This window comes from Sturnira hondurensis, unplaced genomic scaffold (genome assembly GCF_014824575.4).
Source record: "Sturnira hondurensis isolate 20B ecotype Veracruz unplaced genomic scaffold, ASM1482457v3 Scaffold0013931, whole genome shotgun sequence".
In the NCBI taxonomy this organism is placed as follows: Eukaryota; Metazoa; Chordata; class Mammalia; order Chiroptera; family Phyllostomidae; genus Sturnira; species Sturnira hondurensis.
Window position 1 is genome coordinate 810621 of NW_028086562.1, and position 14715 is coordinate 825335.

Genomic DNA, 14715 nt, shown 5'->3' on the forward strand with positions numbered 1-14715 from the left:
TAATGTTTATAAACACTTTATTCAGCTCATTACAGTGGGCAAGTTCCCAGCTAAATGCAGACACAAGCGAGGTACTCCTGGGTTAATGTGGGAGCTGGTGGGTTACATGGGACTGAGCATCAAGGCCAAGGAGAGAGCACCAGCGTTTCAGTGTCAGACCCCGCCACAGACCCCCAAGCCGAGATGGGGCTACTGCCTCGACATTGACAGCTGCTTTCCTCGCCCAGTAGGGCGTGTGTTCACCATTACACCATTTTAGTGCTGACAGGGGAACAGATACCCAAGTACTGGAACCCGTGTCCTGGTGTGCCTCAACCATTGTTGCTTTGTAAGTCACATACTAGCATGTGGAAAACAATTTTAGAATATTCCAGTACAACGGGCCAGAGTGGTAAACCTCTGTGTTTCTCCCTCAGTGCCTCCTTGCCTGTGTCATTCGTATCTAATTCCTGTCCTTAGGCCACACAGCCTGATGTCGAAAGTCTCCACAAAAGTCTCTTAGATGAAAATAACTGTTTGCAAAGCAGCATCTTGTACAACAGCCCAGTGCATCGAAGAAGGTCTCCGGTCAGCTATTTCTGTGAAAAGTCAGCCACCCCTGACTAATACTAATTGAAAGCATAATTTAGGAGACAGACTTAGGAAGTGGAATATGAATAAAAATAGAAACAAACTCCAAAAAGCTATAGTCTATGAGGACTGGGCCAAGTAATGACCAGTTCACAGCTGTCTTACTTGAAGGCTAGAAAATTGTTGCTCACATAATTCTTAGAAACATGCTGGAGTCCACAGCTGGTGTTTGTTTTGCAATCTGTCTCTAGGCATGAGATAGGCAGAGTCTAGTTCGAGCTGTCTCTAAACCCAGGGAAATGCTGACTAGGCAGGGGAGCTGTACCACATACAGTATTTCACAGGCAGAAAGGCCTGTCAGGATACAGAAGCTCCACAAATAACATTACAACTTTAATTCTCAAGGGGCACCTTGAGTTCCATCTGTCCCTTTTCAAATTTATCTGTCAGGTCAGGAACAGACTTAAGGGCATTTTACTGGGATTTAACTTTTTGGCAAAATAGAAACTTTGGTTGTAGCCATAGTCCTATAAAAATGTTTTAAAGAGGTTATTTCTGATTAAAATATTTTTAGCAAATGATACAAAACAATAATGAGAAAGTAAACATCTTTGTGTCTAATGTAAGAGTAAAAATTCTTTACCAACATCTTATTTTAAATACTGCACAAAAGTCAGCAGTGCTCATAAACAGTAGAAGGCGCTCACAGGGCAGCGGGAAGGTAGCGGAATAAGGCACAGCCTGTCATAGTCACAGGCTTGAGTCAGACAGTAGTGTTTTCTCTGGAAGGCACAAACTGAGAATATGATTACCCAAAGGTTTAAAATGTGGTTCTAAAGATAAGGCCATATGACGAGGATAGCTCACTTAGCAAAAATTCCCCTGGCTGGAATTAATGGCAATTAATCAGACAATGTTACTTGTAAGTTACAACACTCTGGAGTTTACGAAGTCATCAGCCCATATGTAAATTTGTAAAGGCACTGTGCAAAATGTGGGCTGGACTGAGTGTACTTCTAGTTTGCAGTTATTTTTTTTAAAAGGCACGTTTTCTATAAATCAAACTTTACATTAACAGAAAATAAACATTTTAGATATTACAGTACATAAGCCTGATGATAAAGAAAGTTCTAAGTCAAAAATCCTGCAGAGGTTTCTGGAACGGAAGGCTGGAGCTTCACTGGTTCTTCACGGAGAAACGCTCAACACTAATAAGCAGGGAAATGCAAAAAATCAAGGAAAACAGCAGTTTAGTCTTTCAGAGCAAATCCAGAATGAACACTGAACACTAATCTATATGTGAACACAGATGCGATTGGCTTGTCTCGATTTTGTGGAGTGCTAGACGGGGCGATCCAAAGACAGGGTTGGAGAAGACGCCGTCCCGGGCTGAGATTGTCAGTGGGTTGTCCAATGCTGCACATGGCCCCATTAGTACTCACAGCGATGACGGGGCGTGTATTTATTTATTTATGTAACTATCGTCGTCATCACATGCCAGGCACCATCCTAAGCACTTTTGATGTATTCACCAGCTTTGTCCTCATACCAAACATATGACATAGGTCCTCTTATTACCCCATTTTAAAATGAGGAAACTAGAGTGCAGAGTTATGAACCTATTTCCCAAAGCCACACAGCCAGACGGCAGTGGGGCCAGGGTGGGACACAGGTGGCTGTGCATTCAGTCACTAGACTGCACAGTCTCTCACAAAGGGAAGAGCTGATGAAAATATAATCAGAGAGAAAACTGACAGGTCAGTGGAAGTGAGTGAGTTTTCTCTAATTTCAAAGCATTAATGTTTACATCAAAAACCTTAGGCTTTAATCGTACAATCATATTTAAAATATCAACTGAAGAAAAAGATCTTTGTACACCCACGTAGCTTCAGTGGGTTCAGAGCAGGAGCACTCACCGATGATGATGATGATGACGATGACCACGATGCTGATGCCTATGGCCCACATCTGAAACGAAACACACGTCCGAGTCACATGTCAGAAAGAGATTAGCGAGCTTCCTGATGAGTAGCAGACGGTACCATCCTAGTCAATGAAGGAGAACTTCAGGGGTGCTGCAATCGGAAATAATCCATAGTTTTTAAAGCCTAACTATAATGTTCTCCATGAGGACCTGAAGCTTCCTTACATGCTTTTCACAAGCTGTTCAAATGATCTGTGGGCCCTAAGCAGGCATGTTTGTGTACACAAGGTCTTCACACTGTGGGGGGAGGGGGGGAGCTCCTAAACACATCCATGTTGTGTTGGAAAGTGTCACTTCTACACCAGGATGGGGCAGGACATACTGGCGACTGAGGGCAGCACATTTCTTTGGTAGTCGTATAATATCTGCTTTGGTCTAGGCTCCTGGGTGGCTGCTTCCTGCTCTTCTGGAGCAAACTGTGGCTTTTGAGAAGCTCCTCCCTCGGGTGCTGGAGCCACTGACACAACCACACACAACCTGACCTCCAATTCCACCCTCTCCTGTCAGTCTGTGTTCAGGGTTCCCCTGGGGCGGACAGTGGGAAGGGGCGTATGTCTGAGATTGATTTTGGACACTCCCGTGTGCTCTGTAAGGTCCACCACAGCACGCGGAGATTCCCCAGTTGTGAGGAGAGAGCAAGGGCATACGGTCAGCGATCTGGACTTGGCGTCAATCCAAATTTCTATGTGTGGGGGTCCAGCTCGCCTGCAGGGCTGATGCAAATCCAACATTTAAGGGCTCTGTCGCCCCTTGGGGGTGTGGGGGAGATTCACTGTAAAGACAGGTCGAGGAGGGTTACCTTGCAGTTCTTCCACCAGTATTTTCTCTTCAACTTGGCAGCACTTGTTTCGAACTGGGAAGCTCCTGCCTGCAGTGCATCTGCGCGGTCGTCTAGCTCCGAGAGCTTCTGGTCTCTCTCCAGCACCTTGTCCACGTTGACTCTCATGATGTCCACCACCTGAACGAAGATGGTCACATCGAGTTTCACATGAAGAAATGGGGCAACTGAAGGTCAGCACTTTATTATTTAAGTCTAACTTTCATTAAAAAGGGGGCTGGGCCTCACCATTTCATCAAATAAGCTCTCAGTAAACTAGGACTAGAAGGGAACCTCCTTAACATGATAAAGGGCATTTATTTAAAAAAAACAAAAACCCACAACTAACATCCATGCTCCATGGTCAAAGACAGAAAGCTGAGATCGGGGAACAAAACAAGGATGCCCACTGTCATGCTGCTGTCCCATAGTGTACTGGACATTCTGGCCCGAGCAATTGGGCAGGAAAAAGAAAGAAAAGGTGTCCAAATTAGAAAAAGTAAAATGATCCATATTTGCAGACATTCCATATGTATAAAATCCCAAAGAATCCACAATATAAACTTAATAGGCTTAATAAACAAATTCAGCAAAGTTTCAGGGTACAAGATCAGCATCCATAAATACAGTGTTTCCATTTACTGAAATCAAACTGAAATTAATAAAATAATTCCATGTACAATAGAATCCCAGGGATAAATTGAACCAAGGAGGCAAAAACTTGGACATGGAAAACTACAAAGCAGCACTGACAATGGAATAGAAATGAGTGTCCAGAAATGAACCCAAACATCTACGGCCAACTGATTTTCCACAGGTGCCAAGATCAGTCAGTGGGAAAGAAGTTTCTTCAGCAAATGCTGCCGATACAACAGGAGAGCCATACAAAACAATGAGGTAGGATCAGCACCTCACCCCATATACGAACATGGATTCTAATGGGTCAATGACCTAAGTGTAAGAGCTAAAATGATACATTTCTTAGAAGAGTAACCCTTATTACTTTGGATTTGGCCATGGATTTGAAATCAAAAGTAAAAGCAACAAAAAAGTAGACAAATGAGACTTTATAAAAATTAAAACCTTTTGTGTATCAAAGGGCATTATCGAGGATGTGAAAACACAATGCACAGAATGGAATATTTGCAAATCATATATCTGAAAAGGAGTTAATATCCAGAATATTTAAAGAACTCCTTTTTATGACACTTTTTTTTCCTGTTTGAAGACCTTTGTGGAAGGCAATAGGAACCTCAGCTTCAGGCAGTGGCTTACTGGACACAATGTAGAAGTGACCCTGCTCACCCAAAGAATTTACAGACTCAAATTTATTGGGAAAGCTGCAAGCAGTGGAAGGAGGTAAAGAAATGGTGGATGGGGTGGGAACTAACCAGCGAGAAGGTGGCCGCACATCACTGGCAGCACTGGGTCACCAGACCAGGGTCACAGGACACGGAGCTTCCCTGCAAAGTCTAAACTATCTGCCATCAGTGGGCAGCCTCCATTTCCACACTGATTGACTTTGGAATTACATTCAAGAACGAGCCAAATCCAGTGAACTGATACCATGTCAACGCCCCCTGGTGGCTTTAGTTTCAGAATGTTCTGGTTCTCAGTAAACAGACTGGCCTGGTTCAATGGGTATGTGTTTTCTTTGCCTGCTCCAGAATGATCACAAGTGGGTAGCTAGTACCATAAGGTATTTGTGGTCATAAGAAATAAAAGAACTCAGTATTAATTCTCAGAATATGACTATTTTCTAATATCTCAATTAAATTTGATTATTAAAAACTGCATGATTATACCTAATTTGTTTTTATTAAAATTTTATCATGTTTGCATATTTTATAGGTTATTATTAGCTAAAATCCAGAATGATTATATAAAAAAACTCTTACTACTCAACAACAAAAGAGAAACTACCCAATTAAAAACTGCGCAGTGGCCCTGGCCGGGTGGTGCGGTTGGCTGGAGCATCATCCCAGTACACTAGTAAAGGTCGTGGGTTCGATTCCCCTCAGGGTGTGTACAGGAGGCAACCAATCAGTGTTTTTCTCTCCCCCCCTTCCTCTCTCTCTAAACATCAATGAACATATCCTCAGGTAAGGATTTTTTTTAAAAGTGCAATAGACTTAAATAGACATTTCTACAAAGAGTGTATAAAGATGGCCAATAAGCACAGGAAAGGGTATTCAACTTCATTGGTCATTAAAGAAATGCAAGTTAAAACAATAATGAGATGCTATTTTATACTTACTAGGATGGCTATAACCAAAAAATAAAAATAAAAAAGGAAAATAACAAGTGTTGGTGAGGATGTGGAGAAACAGGAACCTGTGGGCACTGCCACTGTGAATGTAAAACGGTGTGGCCATTGTGGGGACATATGCCAGTTCCTCAAAACGTTAGGTAAGTGCTACTCCTAACTACATACCCAAGAGAAATCAAAACATGTATACGCAGAAACTTGTGCGCAAATGTTTACAGCAGCATTACTGGTAAAGCTAAAAGGTGAAACAACTGAAAAGTCATCTAATGGACAAACAAGGTGTACACAAGCCCTGGAATATCACTTGGCCCTAAAAAGGAAGGAGCACTGATATCTGGTACAACTTGGACAGACACTGAAAATATTCTACCAAGTGAAAGAAGGCAGACACAGAAGGCCGCATGATCCCTTTCTTATGGTACATCTAGAATAAGAAAATCCATAGAAACAGAGAGCCGATGAGAAGTCAGCAGGGAATGGAAGGCGGAAGGAACGGGAGTAAGTACTAGACACATACGGTGTGTTCTGCGCTGCAGAGACAACTGTGAAACCAGACAGAGCTGATGGTTGCCCAACACTGTGCATACGCCCACGTGCCACTGGACGGTTCAGGTGAAAACGGCTCAGGTGCAACAGTGGAAAATTCACATTATATTATGTAATTTCAGCTCAATTAAAAAAAACACACAAACAAAAAAAACCCAACTCCTTAAAATTCCCTTTGACTAAGAAAAAGGACTCAATTTGATTTTGTAAGTAAACAAAAATCTCATGCAGGATGGAATTAGAATGGGTTTTTTAGCATGAAAATATAAAACTTTCAGACATTCATAAATAGCCATCACACCAAAGTATTGCCATGTTTAACCATCCACTATTAAACACAGCTTAACATCATTTTTATTTTTTAATTAAATTTATTGGGGTGACTTGGTTAATAAGATTATACAGGCTTCAGGTGTACATCTCTGACACATGATCTGTATATTGCATCGTGTTTCCGCCACCCCAAATCAGATCATCTTCTGTCACCAAACAGTGAGTTGGCCAAAAAGTTCATTTAGTTTTTCCATGCAGTGGCTCTAGTGGTGCTTAGCTGTCTTCAACTTCATTTGAAACAATTTGGTTAGAATGCACTGTGACAGCTGTCACAGCAGCATGCATTAAAAAAAAAAATCAAAATTGGTGAATTTTTGTGTAGCCATTTGAATAGTGAAGATGGAAAAAATATGCAACATTTTTGGCATATTATGCTTTATTATTTCAAGAAAGGTAAAAACACAACTGAAATACAAGATTTGTGCAGTGTTTGGAAAAGGTGCTGTGACTGATAAAATGTGTCAAAAGTGGTTTGTGAAGTTTCTTGGTCCTATTGACATTTTGGCCAAGCAATTCTCCGCTGTGGGGCCGTCTGATGCACTGGAAGACGTTCAGCAGCACCCCTGGCCTCCATCCACTAGAAGCCAATAGCAGGAGATAGCCGACACACTCAAAATACCGAAATCAACAAAGTTATTGGTGAAAATGAAAAAATGCGCCTTTATTCTATAGAAAAAAATGGACTTTTTGGCTAACTAAATATTTGGCCCCCAGTTTAACCGAAGTTTAATGCTGTTTTTTAAGGCAGCTCAAGGCAGAAAGACTAAGACCACCTTGCTGGCAGTGATGGCTTTTAGGAATGTGGAAATGCTAGTTTGAATTTCTCAGCCATTGTGAGTCTGCATATGTAGGGCAGAACAAAGACGCTGTGAGTGTCCTCAAACTTAAGAACTACAGATACAGATCCGCTGGGCTACAGCAGTTTGCCGGCACCCGCCCTCCCTGTGTCAGCGGGCAACAGCGGGGTGCATTCTACAGAGGCTCGCTCGGCAGAAAGGCCAGGCTACCGGCAGGGCATGGGATGAAGAGTCTGGTCAGAGCACTGGTCTTGGCTTGAACAGTCGACAGACCTAATTCTGAAAACTCTATTCCCCTATTTTATAAAGTGGCTCTCTCTTTTCCAAAAAAATGGGGTTTTTTACAGTGGCAAAATGTACATTATAAAGTAGTTTTTGAAGGAATGTTCTCAGGGAGGGGTATCTGTGCTTCAGGTGTGTGATGTGGTCACAGAAGAATACACATGAAATCAGGAGAACCTGTCTTCTGCTGAGATGACGGCTTCCAGAATAGTGGGGGCCAAAATTTTGTTACTTTCTGATACAGTCAAAATTTACTTCACGTCCACACTTTTATGACACTTTTTCTAAACAACTATTTCCACAGTGTTCTCCTGCTGATTTAAAATTAATCTTTTCAACATTTCAGAACAATACCTCATCCACTTGATTCTGAGTCTGCTGAAGTCTCCGATTACTGCCAGAGGCGGCGCTTGAACTGCTGGGCGCACCTGCCGACCTGAAAGGCAGAACCATTAGTAACTCATCACTGCAAGGACACTGTGGTAAGTGCGAAGATGTTGGGTGTTCCAGAAGTAAAGCAGAAAAAGAAACCCTTCCTGTAGCAATGAACCACGGGTCTTAATGACATTGCTTCTAATTCCTCTGTAACTCCCAAGATTCACCCACATGTTAAAAGTGATCAGGGTCTAAAGTAAAGGTGTAATAGGATCTACTCTATATCACTGATGAACCTGATCCTAAGATAGATAGACTCTACTTGCCAATTTTGGGTCATTTTAAAATAGCCACATATTTACTTAAATGCACTCAGTACTCTTCTGATCTTTTCACTGCAGCAAGAACTGTTTTCATAGTTATGAACAGTTACAGAATGCCCCTGTTCCACTGTGGGAGAATACAGTCATTTACAGAAGCAAAGAGCAACTCTCCCTCTCTTAAAAGGTTACTCATCTTTACATTTTTTTATTTTTAGAGACAGGGGAAGAAAGGGAGGGAGAGAAACATCAATGTGCGGTTGCCTCTTGCATGTCCACTGCTGGGGACCTGGCCTGAAACCCAGGCATGTGCCCTGACTGGGAACCAAACCAGTGACCCTTTGGTTTGAAGGTTGGCCCTCAGTCCACTGAGCTACACCAGCGAGGGCAAGATTACTCATCTTAAAAAACCTCATCAAATGCTTTATTTCTCCCCAGGCAGATCCTCCTTGACTACTCTGGGTTTGAAATCCTTAGTGTTTCCATTACTTTGTTGGCAATGCTTTGATTATTTATATATATGTATGTGCATATGTTCTCACCTTCCCTAAGAGATCACAGGCTCCTGTGTCTTAGAGGTCTTCCCGATGTCAAGCCAGCACCTAGCATGTGTCTTGCATACAACAGCCCCTGACTCACTGACTCAACAGGCAGCATTCTACCATGTGCCAATGACCATCTCGGCCCTCCAGTCTGATGGGTATTCGTGTGCTGGGGCGTTTTCTCATTTAGTCCTCATAACTGTTTGGGGGGAACACTGCTGTATGCCCATTTATAGACGACCACAGGTGAGTAAAGTGAGGTTAGAAGTCACCGCAGCTGGCGGTTGTGTTTAGACCCGCCGCCGCGTCATCCACGGATCTAGATCTCACCGCTGTGACCGGCTGGCCCGGTGACCTCGGTACTAACACCCCAGCGCGGTGTTCCCAAGAAGACACCGGGGCAAAGGACGCATTCCTTTCTCCTCTATGGGTGTGCCACGAACAGACCGCAGAGGGAACAGAGGGTTCTCTGATTCTTGACAGCGTTTTCTGAACCCTACCACAGGGAAGTCCCCGTGTGCAAGGGCTCCTCTGACCCACAGCCCCCTCCACTCGGTCCGACCGTGGGTGCCTCGAGGCAGCGCCGAGATTCTTTCCCTTGCAACTTCCGGAGCCCGGCCCAGCCTAGCCAGCACCAGGAAGAGCGCCCCCAGACCGCCCTAACTCTCGGGGACCCTGGGAGTGGGGACGGGGAGGAGTGACGGCAAAGGGGCGGGGACGGAGACCTGACCGCGGCGGGGAGGGGCCGCTTCTCTCCGGAAAGGCCCCAGCCGCCCAGCCTCGGCTCCTTCCGGGTCCGCCCGGCGGCCGCGAGCCCTCCAGGGGAGTCCGCAGGGCCGCGGGGTCGCTCCCCCTGCCTGTAGCCCCCCACTCCCGGGGCCACCGCCCACCCGCAGGCCTCGGGAGCTCCGCGCAGGCCCGTGCGGCCTCGGCCCGCGTCAGAGCGGCGGCCAGCGGGAACCGGGCCTGGCGGGGCTCCCAGTAGCCCACCGCCCGCCCCCTGGGCCCGAGGCCGCCCAGCTTAGCCTCGCGTCACTCACATTTTGGCGACCTCGGTGGTGGGCGAGTGTCGGCGAAGCGGCGGAACGAATCCCGAGGCCGGGGATCTGGTTGGGGCGGTGGCGGTGGCGCGGGACCGATGACATCACGGGGCGGGGCCAGGGGTGGGCGGGGCACGGAGGGCGTGAGGAGGTGGGCGGGGCCATGTGCTAGCGCAGGGGCGGCTGAGCTCCTGGGGCGGGGGCGGGGGCGGGGGCGGGGCGGGGCGGGGCGGGGGCGGGGCTGCGCTCCATCTTTCCGCAGCCTGCAAAGGGACTGCAGGTGAACGAGGATGGCCGTTTCTCTGGCGGCGACAATGCTGGAGACAGACAGCCTGTGTGTTTCTGCGCAATTCCCCACAGGAACCTAGTGGTCCCGCAGACACCGCGTTTTCCCAAGCAACCTGTTGAAATAGGGGAAGTCCATTGGGTGTACTCGTCACAGATAGTTGATTGGATTAGCTTCACTCTCTTTGTATTCGTGACAAATACTTGTCATTGTACAGTTATAATCTACTCGAGCCTTGCCCTGAGGCACTAGTTTCTCCACTGCTGTGTTCCTGGGCCCCGCAGAGAGTAGGTCCTCGACTTTCCATAGCGTGGAGGTGGAGGCAGGGGCGTCCCTTTGCACTGTCTTCCAGTTGTAACCGAAAGTATTCCTGCCAACAGACAACTCCTGCGTTAAAAAAACGAAGCACTAATGGGTCGACCGGCAGATTAGATGAGAAATGGGAATAAACGCGAACCTCTCTTTTCCACCTCTTCATGGAATAATTTGGAAAGGGAACCATTAGTGTAGAGCGAACGGCAAGGGAGGGTCACAGAGGAGATGGGATTTGAGTCGGTAAGTAACCAAAAGGAGGACGCTCCAGGCGAGGGTTGAACAAACGTCATGAAGGAAGATACCAGTGGAAACAGGCTAGCTTGCGCACCACCAGAGGGCGCAGGCGGGGGCACAGGTGAAGTAAAGCTGGACTGAAGGGTGAGGACAAAGCTGAAAATGTCATTTACTTGCGGCTGGCTGTAGGAACCACTGCGGCCCCGTGGAGGTGGGAGATCACGCAGACTGTCTGGCACTGCCATTGTGACAGGGTGGATGGAAGAGGGACCACCAGGGCACTGAGGCTCTGCTGTAAGAGGGAATGAAACGATGACAACGTCCTTAGAAAGGGAGACTGACAGTAGTCAGCTGGCAGGTGCCTTTTAACAAACTTCGGGGGGTTTTCACGGAAGGGGTGACTTTACACTGGTGTCTAGCTTTCAGACAACTGCCCGGAGACGAATGATTGACAGGCTATGTGGTGCCGGGAGCTGAAAAGCAGGAGTTCCAGGGACAGTGGCTGTACTAAGGAATTTTCTCCTTCGCAGACATGCCCCAGACCGTCCAACAGTCAGTATCGAAACATCGGTTCTGATACAAGGACACATTTGCGATGATTTCATATGGTTTGAAACATGCCCATCACCTTGTAGTATCAGGTCGAGTTAAAGCAACACACACACATAATATGGGGAAATTTTCTTCATTTTTAATTTACAGCAGAAAGAATATAAAGCATTCAGAAAACATTTTCCATATTTTAAGGGCAATTCAAAACATTTTGCATGGTTTCCAGCAGCTGAGTTCTTCAACAGATCCATTGATTCAACGATGCTTTACATGCACAATTACAAAAATAAAACTTACAAAAAAGAAGACATCTAGACTAGTTTTACATGCAAGTCTCAGGGACCCCCCATTGGGCGCCAACTACTGTGTGGAACTGCCAGAAGCGACCGTGCAGCCAGAGAGGGGTTCGAGTTAGTGTCTTTGTTTCGTTCACACAGTACAGCTGATTTCAAATGGGTAACAAGAATAGCAATTAAATCTTCAGGAGACAGAATAAGATTAGCTATTAATTTTATAATGAAATCCTACTCCTGGCACTTGGGAATTCAGATTATCCAAGAAAGCTGCGCTTATCTATCATCTTATATTCAAAATTAAGATTCACAACCGAGAAAAAGCGGTCAGAAATGCTTCGTTTCAGTGGAAGTGTGTTTGTACCTCACCTAGGATTCACAGTTGTACTGCTACTTCCTGTCCCTCCACGAGAACCCTCCTAATTCTATGTAAGTCTATATCTTCCGGAATTTTCTAACTTACTCAGCTAACAATGGAGCATGTGAAACATTTAAAAAAATAAAATAAATGTGAGGGTTAATGCAAACCCACTGAGGTCATTACTCTTGTCAAAAGATCAGTTAGTTGTTTGTACCGTAATAAATGGAATGAACATCTCTAACTTCAGTGTTAATGTAGGATATTCTGAGAGAGCTGGCTTTCACATTCTATTCCCACTGATGGATGCAATTGTGTTGGAAAGTTACTCAGTGTCCTCCTATAGGTCAAATTGTGGAAAACAATAGGTGTCCAGGGGGGACTGCAACAGCTGTAACACAACCCGCACATTGAAAATAACGAAGTCGAGTCAGCTCGGTTTACAAATGTACAGATGGCTCCTCATTGGGGGGCTGTCCGTGTTGTCGAAGCTGATCCCAAGCAGTGAGACGTATACTGTACAGTAATTTGAGGTTGGCAGTGAAAGGAAGGAATTAGAAAACAAGTACAATTATAGAAAAGGCACCAAGAGCACTGACCCCAGTTTTTACCATGATCTTTTTGTTTCTACCTTCCTTCTAGAGACACCAGTTTAAAAGCTTATTTGTGAATATTTTCAGGCTTCACAACAAGCCTGGAGTTTAAACTTACAGTTGGCAGCCAGAACCAAGAAAAAAAAAAAACTAACTTTTCAGCTTTACAGCAACTGGTCCTGAAACTTAACCCAGGGGCTTTAAACTGGCATCAGCAAATGCGAGCGTGATTCCCTCAATTTAACATTAGTAGTTTGATTTTTAAAAGCATCAGATTTCTTTGGCTCCTCATTATGTGAAATAGTAATACACCATGGCATCCTACAAGACCAGTTTGCATCTTCTTCACTTTTAGCTATTTTTGTGCAATTTTTATTACATATTCTGATTTCCAACAGGAGATATGAAAACGTGAGACATTTTTATGCCTTTCATACTATTTCTTTTGTCAGGTTTTGATCATTCTAAGTGTTCTTTGTTGGAGCGAGTGGATGGTGTTAAGCTGTATACTGATTCATCTTATGATTATCTGTTTAGCAAAAGTAACTTAATTTTCTTAAGCAATATTAGCATTCACATTACTTGGCACCATTGGCAAAAAAATTTTAAATAAAATAAAATAAACTCCTGGTAGCCAAAATTAAATGTAAACATATCCTTTTTTTTTAAGTAATGTTACTCTGCCTTTTTTCCCTAAGTCTAAATACAGTAGCTCTTTTTTTTAAAAATTTTTTTGCAGTTTAGTCATGCTTTAGCAAAATGTTCTTCTAAAGAACATTTAAAATAAAGTACTCTTATAGTGAAATAAAGTTTTTTGTTTCATTTTACAGACCATAGCCACTAATGCTTTGCTTTTGTTCGTTTCTTTTTTCTTGATTTCATGCACATATCTCTTTTGTTTTACTATATACAATATATACAAACAATACATCCACATTTTTCTTGCTCATTCAGACAAAACTATACAAATAATTTCATCTTGCCATGTTATTGACTTTTGTGAATAAAATATTTAGCAATTAATATAATCCCTTTCAAATATTTCTCACTTTCCATTTCTACCTTCTATATACACACGCTGCTCCGTTTGGATGAGATATAGCCAAAAATATGGAATTTACTGGCCAGAACGCAGCACCACACTGGTCTTTTAGGTGGCAAATGTCCAGGCAAGGTTTATGATTCCTTAGAATGACTAGAGTCTCCAAGGTTACTTAAAAAAGCTACGTGCTTTACCAATTCTCTAAATAATTCTCATTGCACATGAAAGTAAGGCAAAAAAATTAAAGTGCTGAACATGAGAAAAGGGACACGATGATTACTCGCAGGTTCTGGGGAGGCGGTGGGGACCAGGACATAAACTCTCACTCCAGGAGCTCTCCTTCTCCCCACACATCGCCCGCCCGCTGGCCACTCACCCGCCCCTCTGCGACTTTCCACAAGACGGTAAAACCTGCAGATTTTAAAAGTTGCATTAAGTGTGCTGTAGAGATTTAAACAAACAAAATAAATTAAACACAGTGAAGGAAATGAGAACACACAGACCCAATAAAGATCGGTACGATCAAAGCCCTCCACTGACAACGAGTCCCCAACATTCAGCTTCTCGGACATGACTGGCAGGTGTGGGAACAGCGTCCTCTTGTTGCTAGTGCATCCCCACCTTTTCTTAGCTATATTTTTGGTATAAATATTTGTACAGCTCCACACGATGTTTGAATACAGCCCTATGTGAGAAGGAAAACAGCTTCTTCCAAAGAAGAGGAAGCCTCTTTCGATTCCTCGTGGTGTCTTGTTTTCCCCGTGATCCAACAGAAGATTGAGTTCCAAGGTGTCTTGCTGATCAAATTAAAAGTTGTCCATGAAAGTGCAAATGCAATGACCAAAACATTCCTGTTAAAATCCTGCAGCTGATCTCCCCGAAACTGCAGAGGGATCGTGTGTGTGTGTGTGTGTGTGTGTGTTGTTGTTGTTGTTGTTGCATGTCTCTGCTAAAAACAGAAATGAAAACAGTCTGAGAAGCAATGTCACATTGCTAAGGGATGCTGCTGTATGTCTTCAAGTTCCTTGGCCTTTTTCAATTCTTTCACTCTGGAAGAGAAACAAAACAAAAAACGCCATGTGACGACTACATAGTGGAACTGGGACCAGATCCATGGAAGGACAATGCCACTCCCTCCAAAGTAAAAAGAAAAAGAAAGAAAGGAAA

The 14715-nt window shown here is 44.2% G+C and overlaps 2 protein-coding genes across 5 annotated transcripts in view; both read right to left on the reverse strand.

Moving 5' to 3' along the window:
* VAMP3 (vesicle associated membrane protein 3) lies at positions 1 to 9978 on the reverse strand. Its single transcript, XM_037062052.1, has 5 exons — positions 9876 to 9978; positions 7953 to 8034; positions 3354 to 3512; positions 2487 to 2538; positions 1 to 1778 (listed from the first exon to the last, which is right to left on the reverse strand). Coding segments are annotated over exons 1-5 (315 nt in total). The 5' UTR covers positions 9878 to 9978; the 3' UTR covers positions 1 to 1758.
* Positions 9979 to 13263: 3285 nt separating this feature from the next.
* CAMTA1 (calmodulin binding transcription activator 1) overlaps positions 13264 to 14715 on the reverse strand; it is a 722747-nt gene continuing 721295 nt past the window's right edge. For all 4 annotated transcript variants that reach the window (XM_037062053.1, XM_037062054.1, XM_037062056.1 and 1 more), the window contains one exon: positions 13264 to 14597. In XM_037062053.1, the coding sequence (XP_036917948.1) occupies positions 14565 to 14597 (33 nt within the window). In that variant the 3' untranslated portion in view covers positions 13264 to 14564. The remainder of the gene's footprint in view (positions 14598 to 14715) is intronic.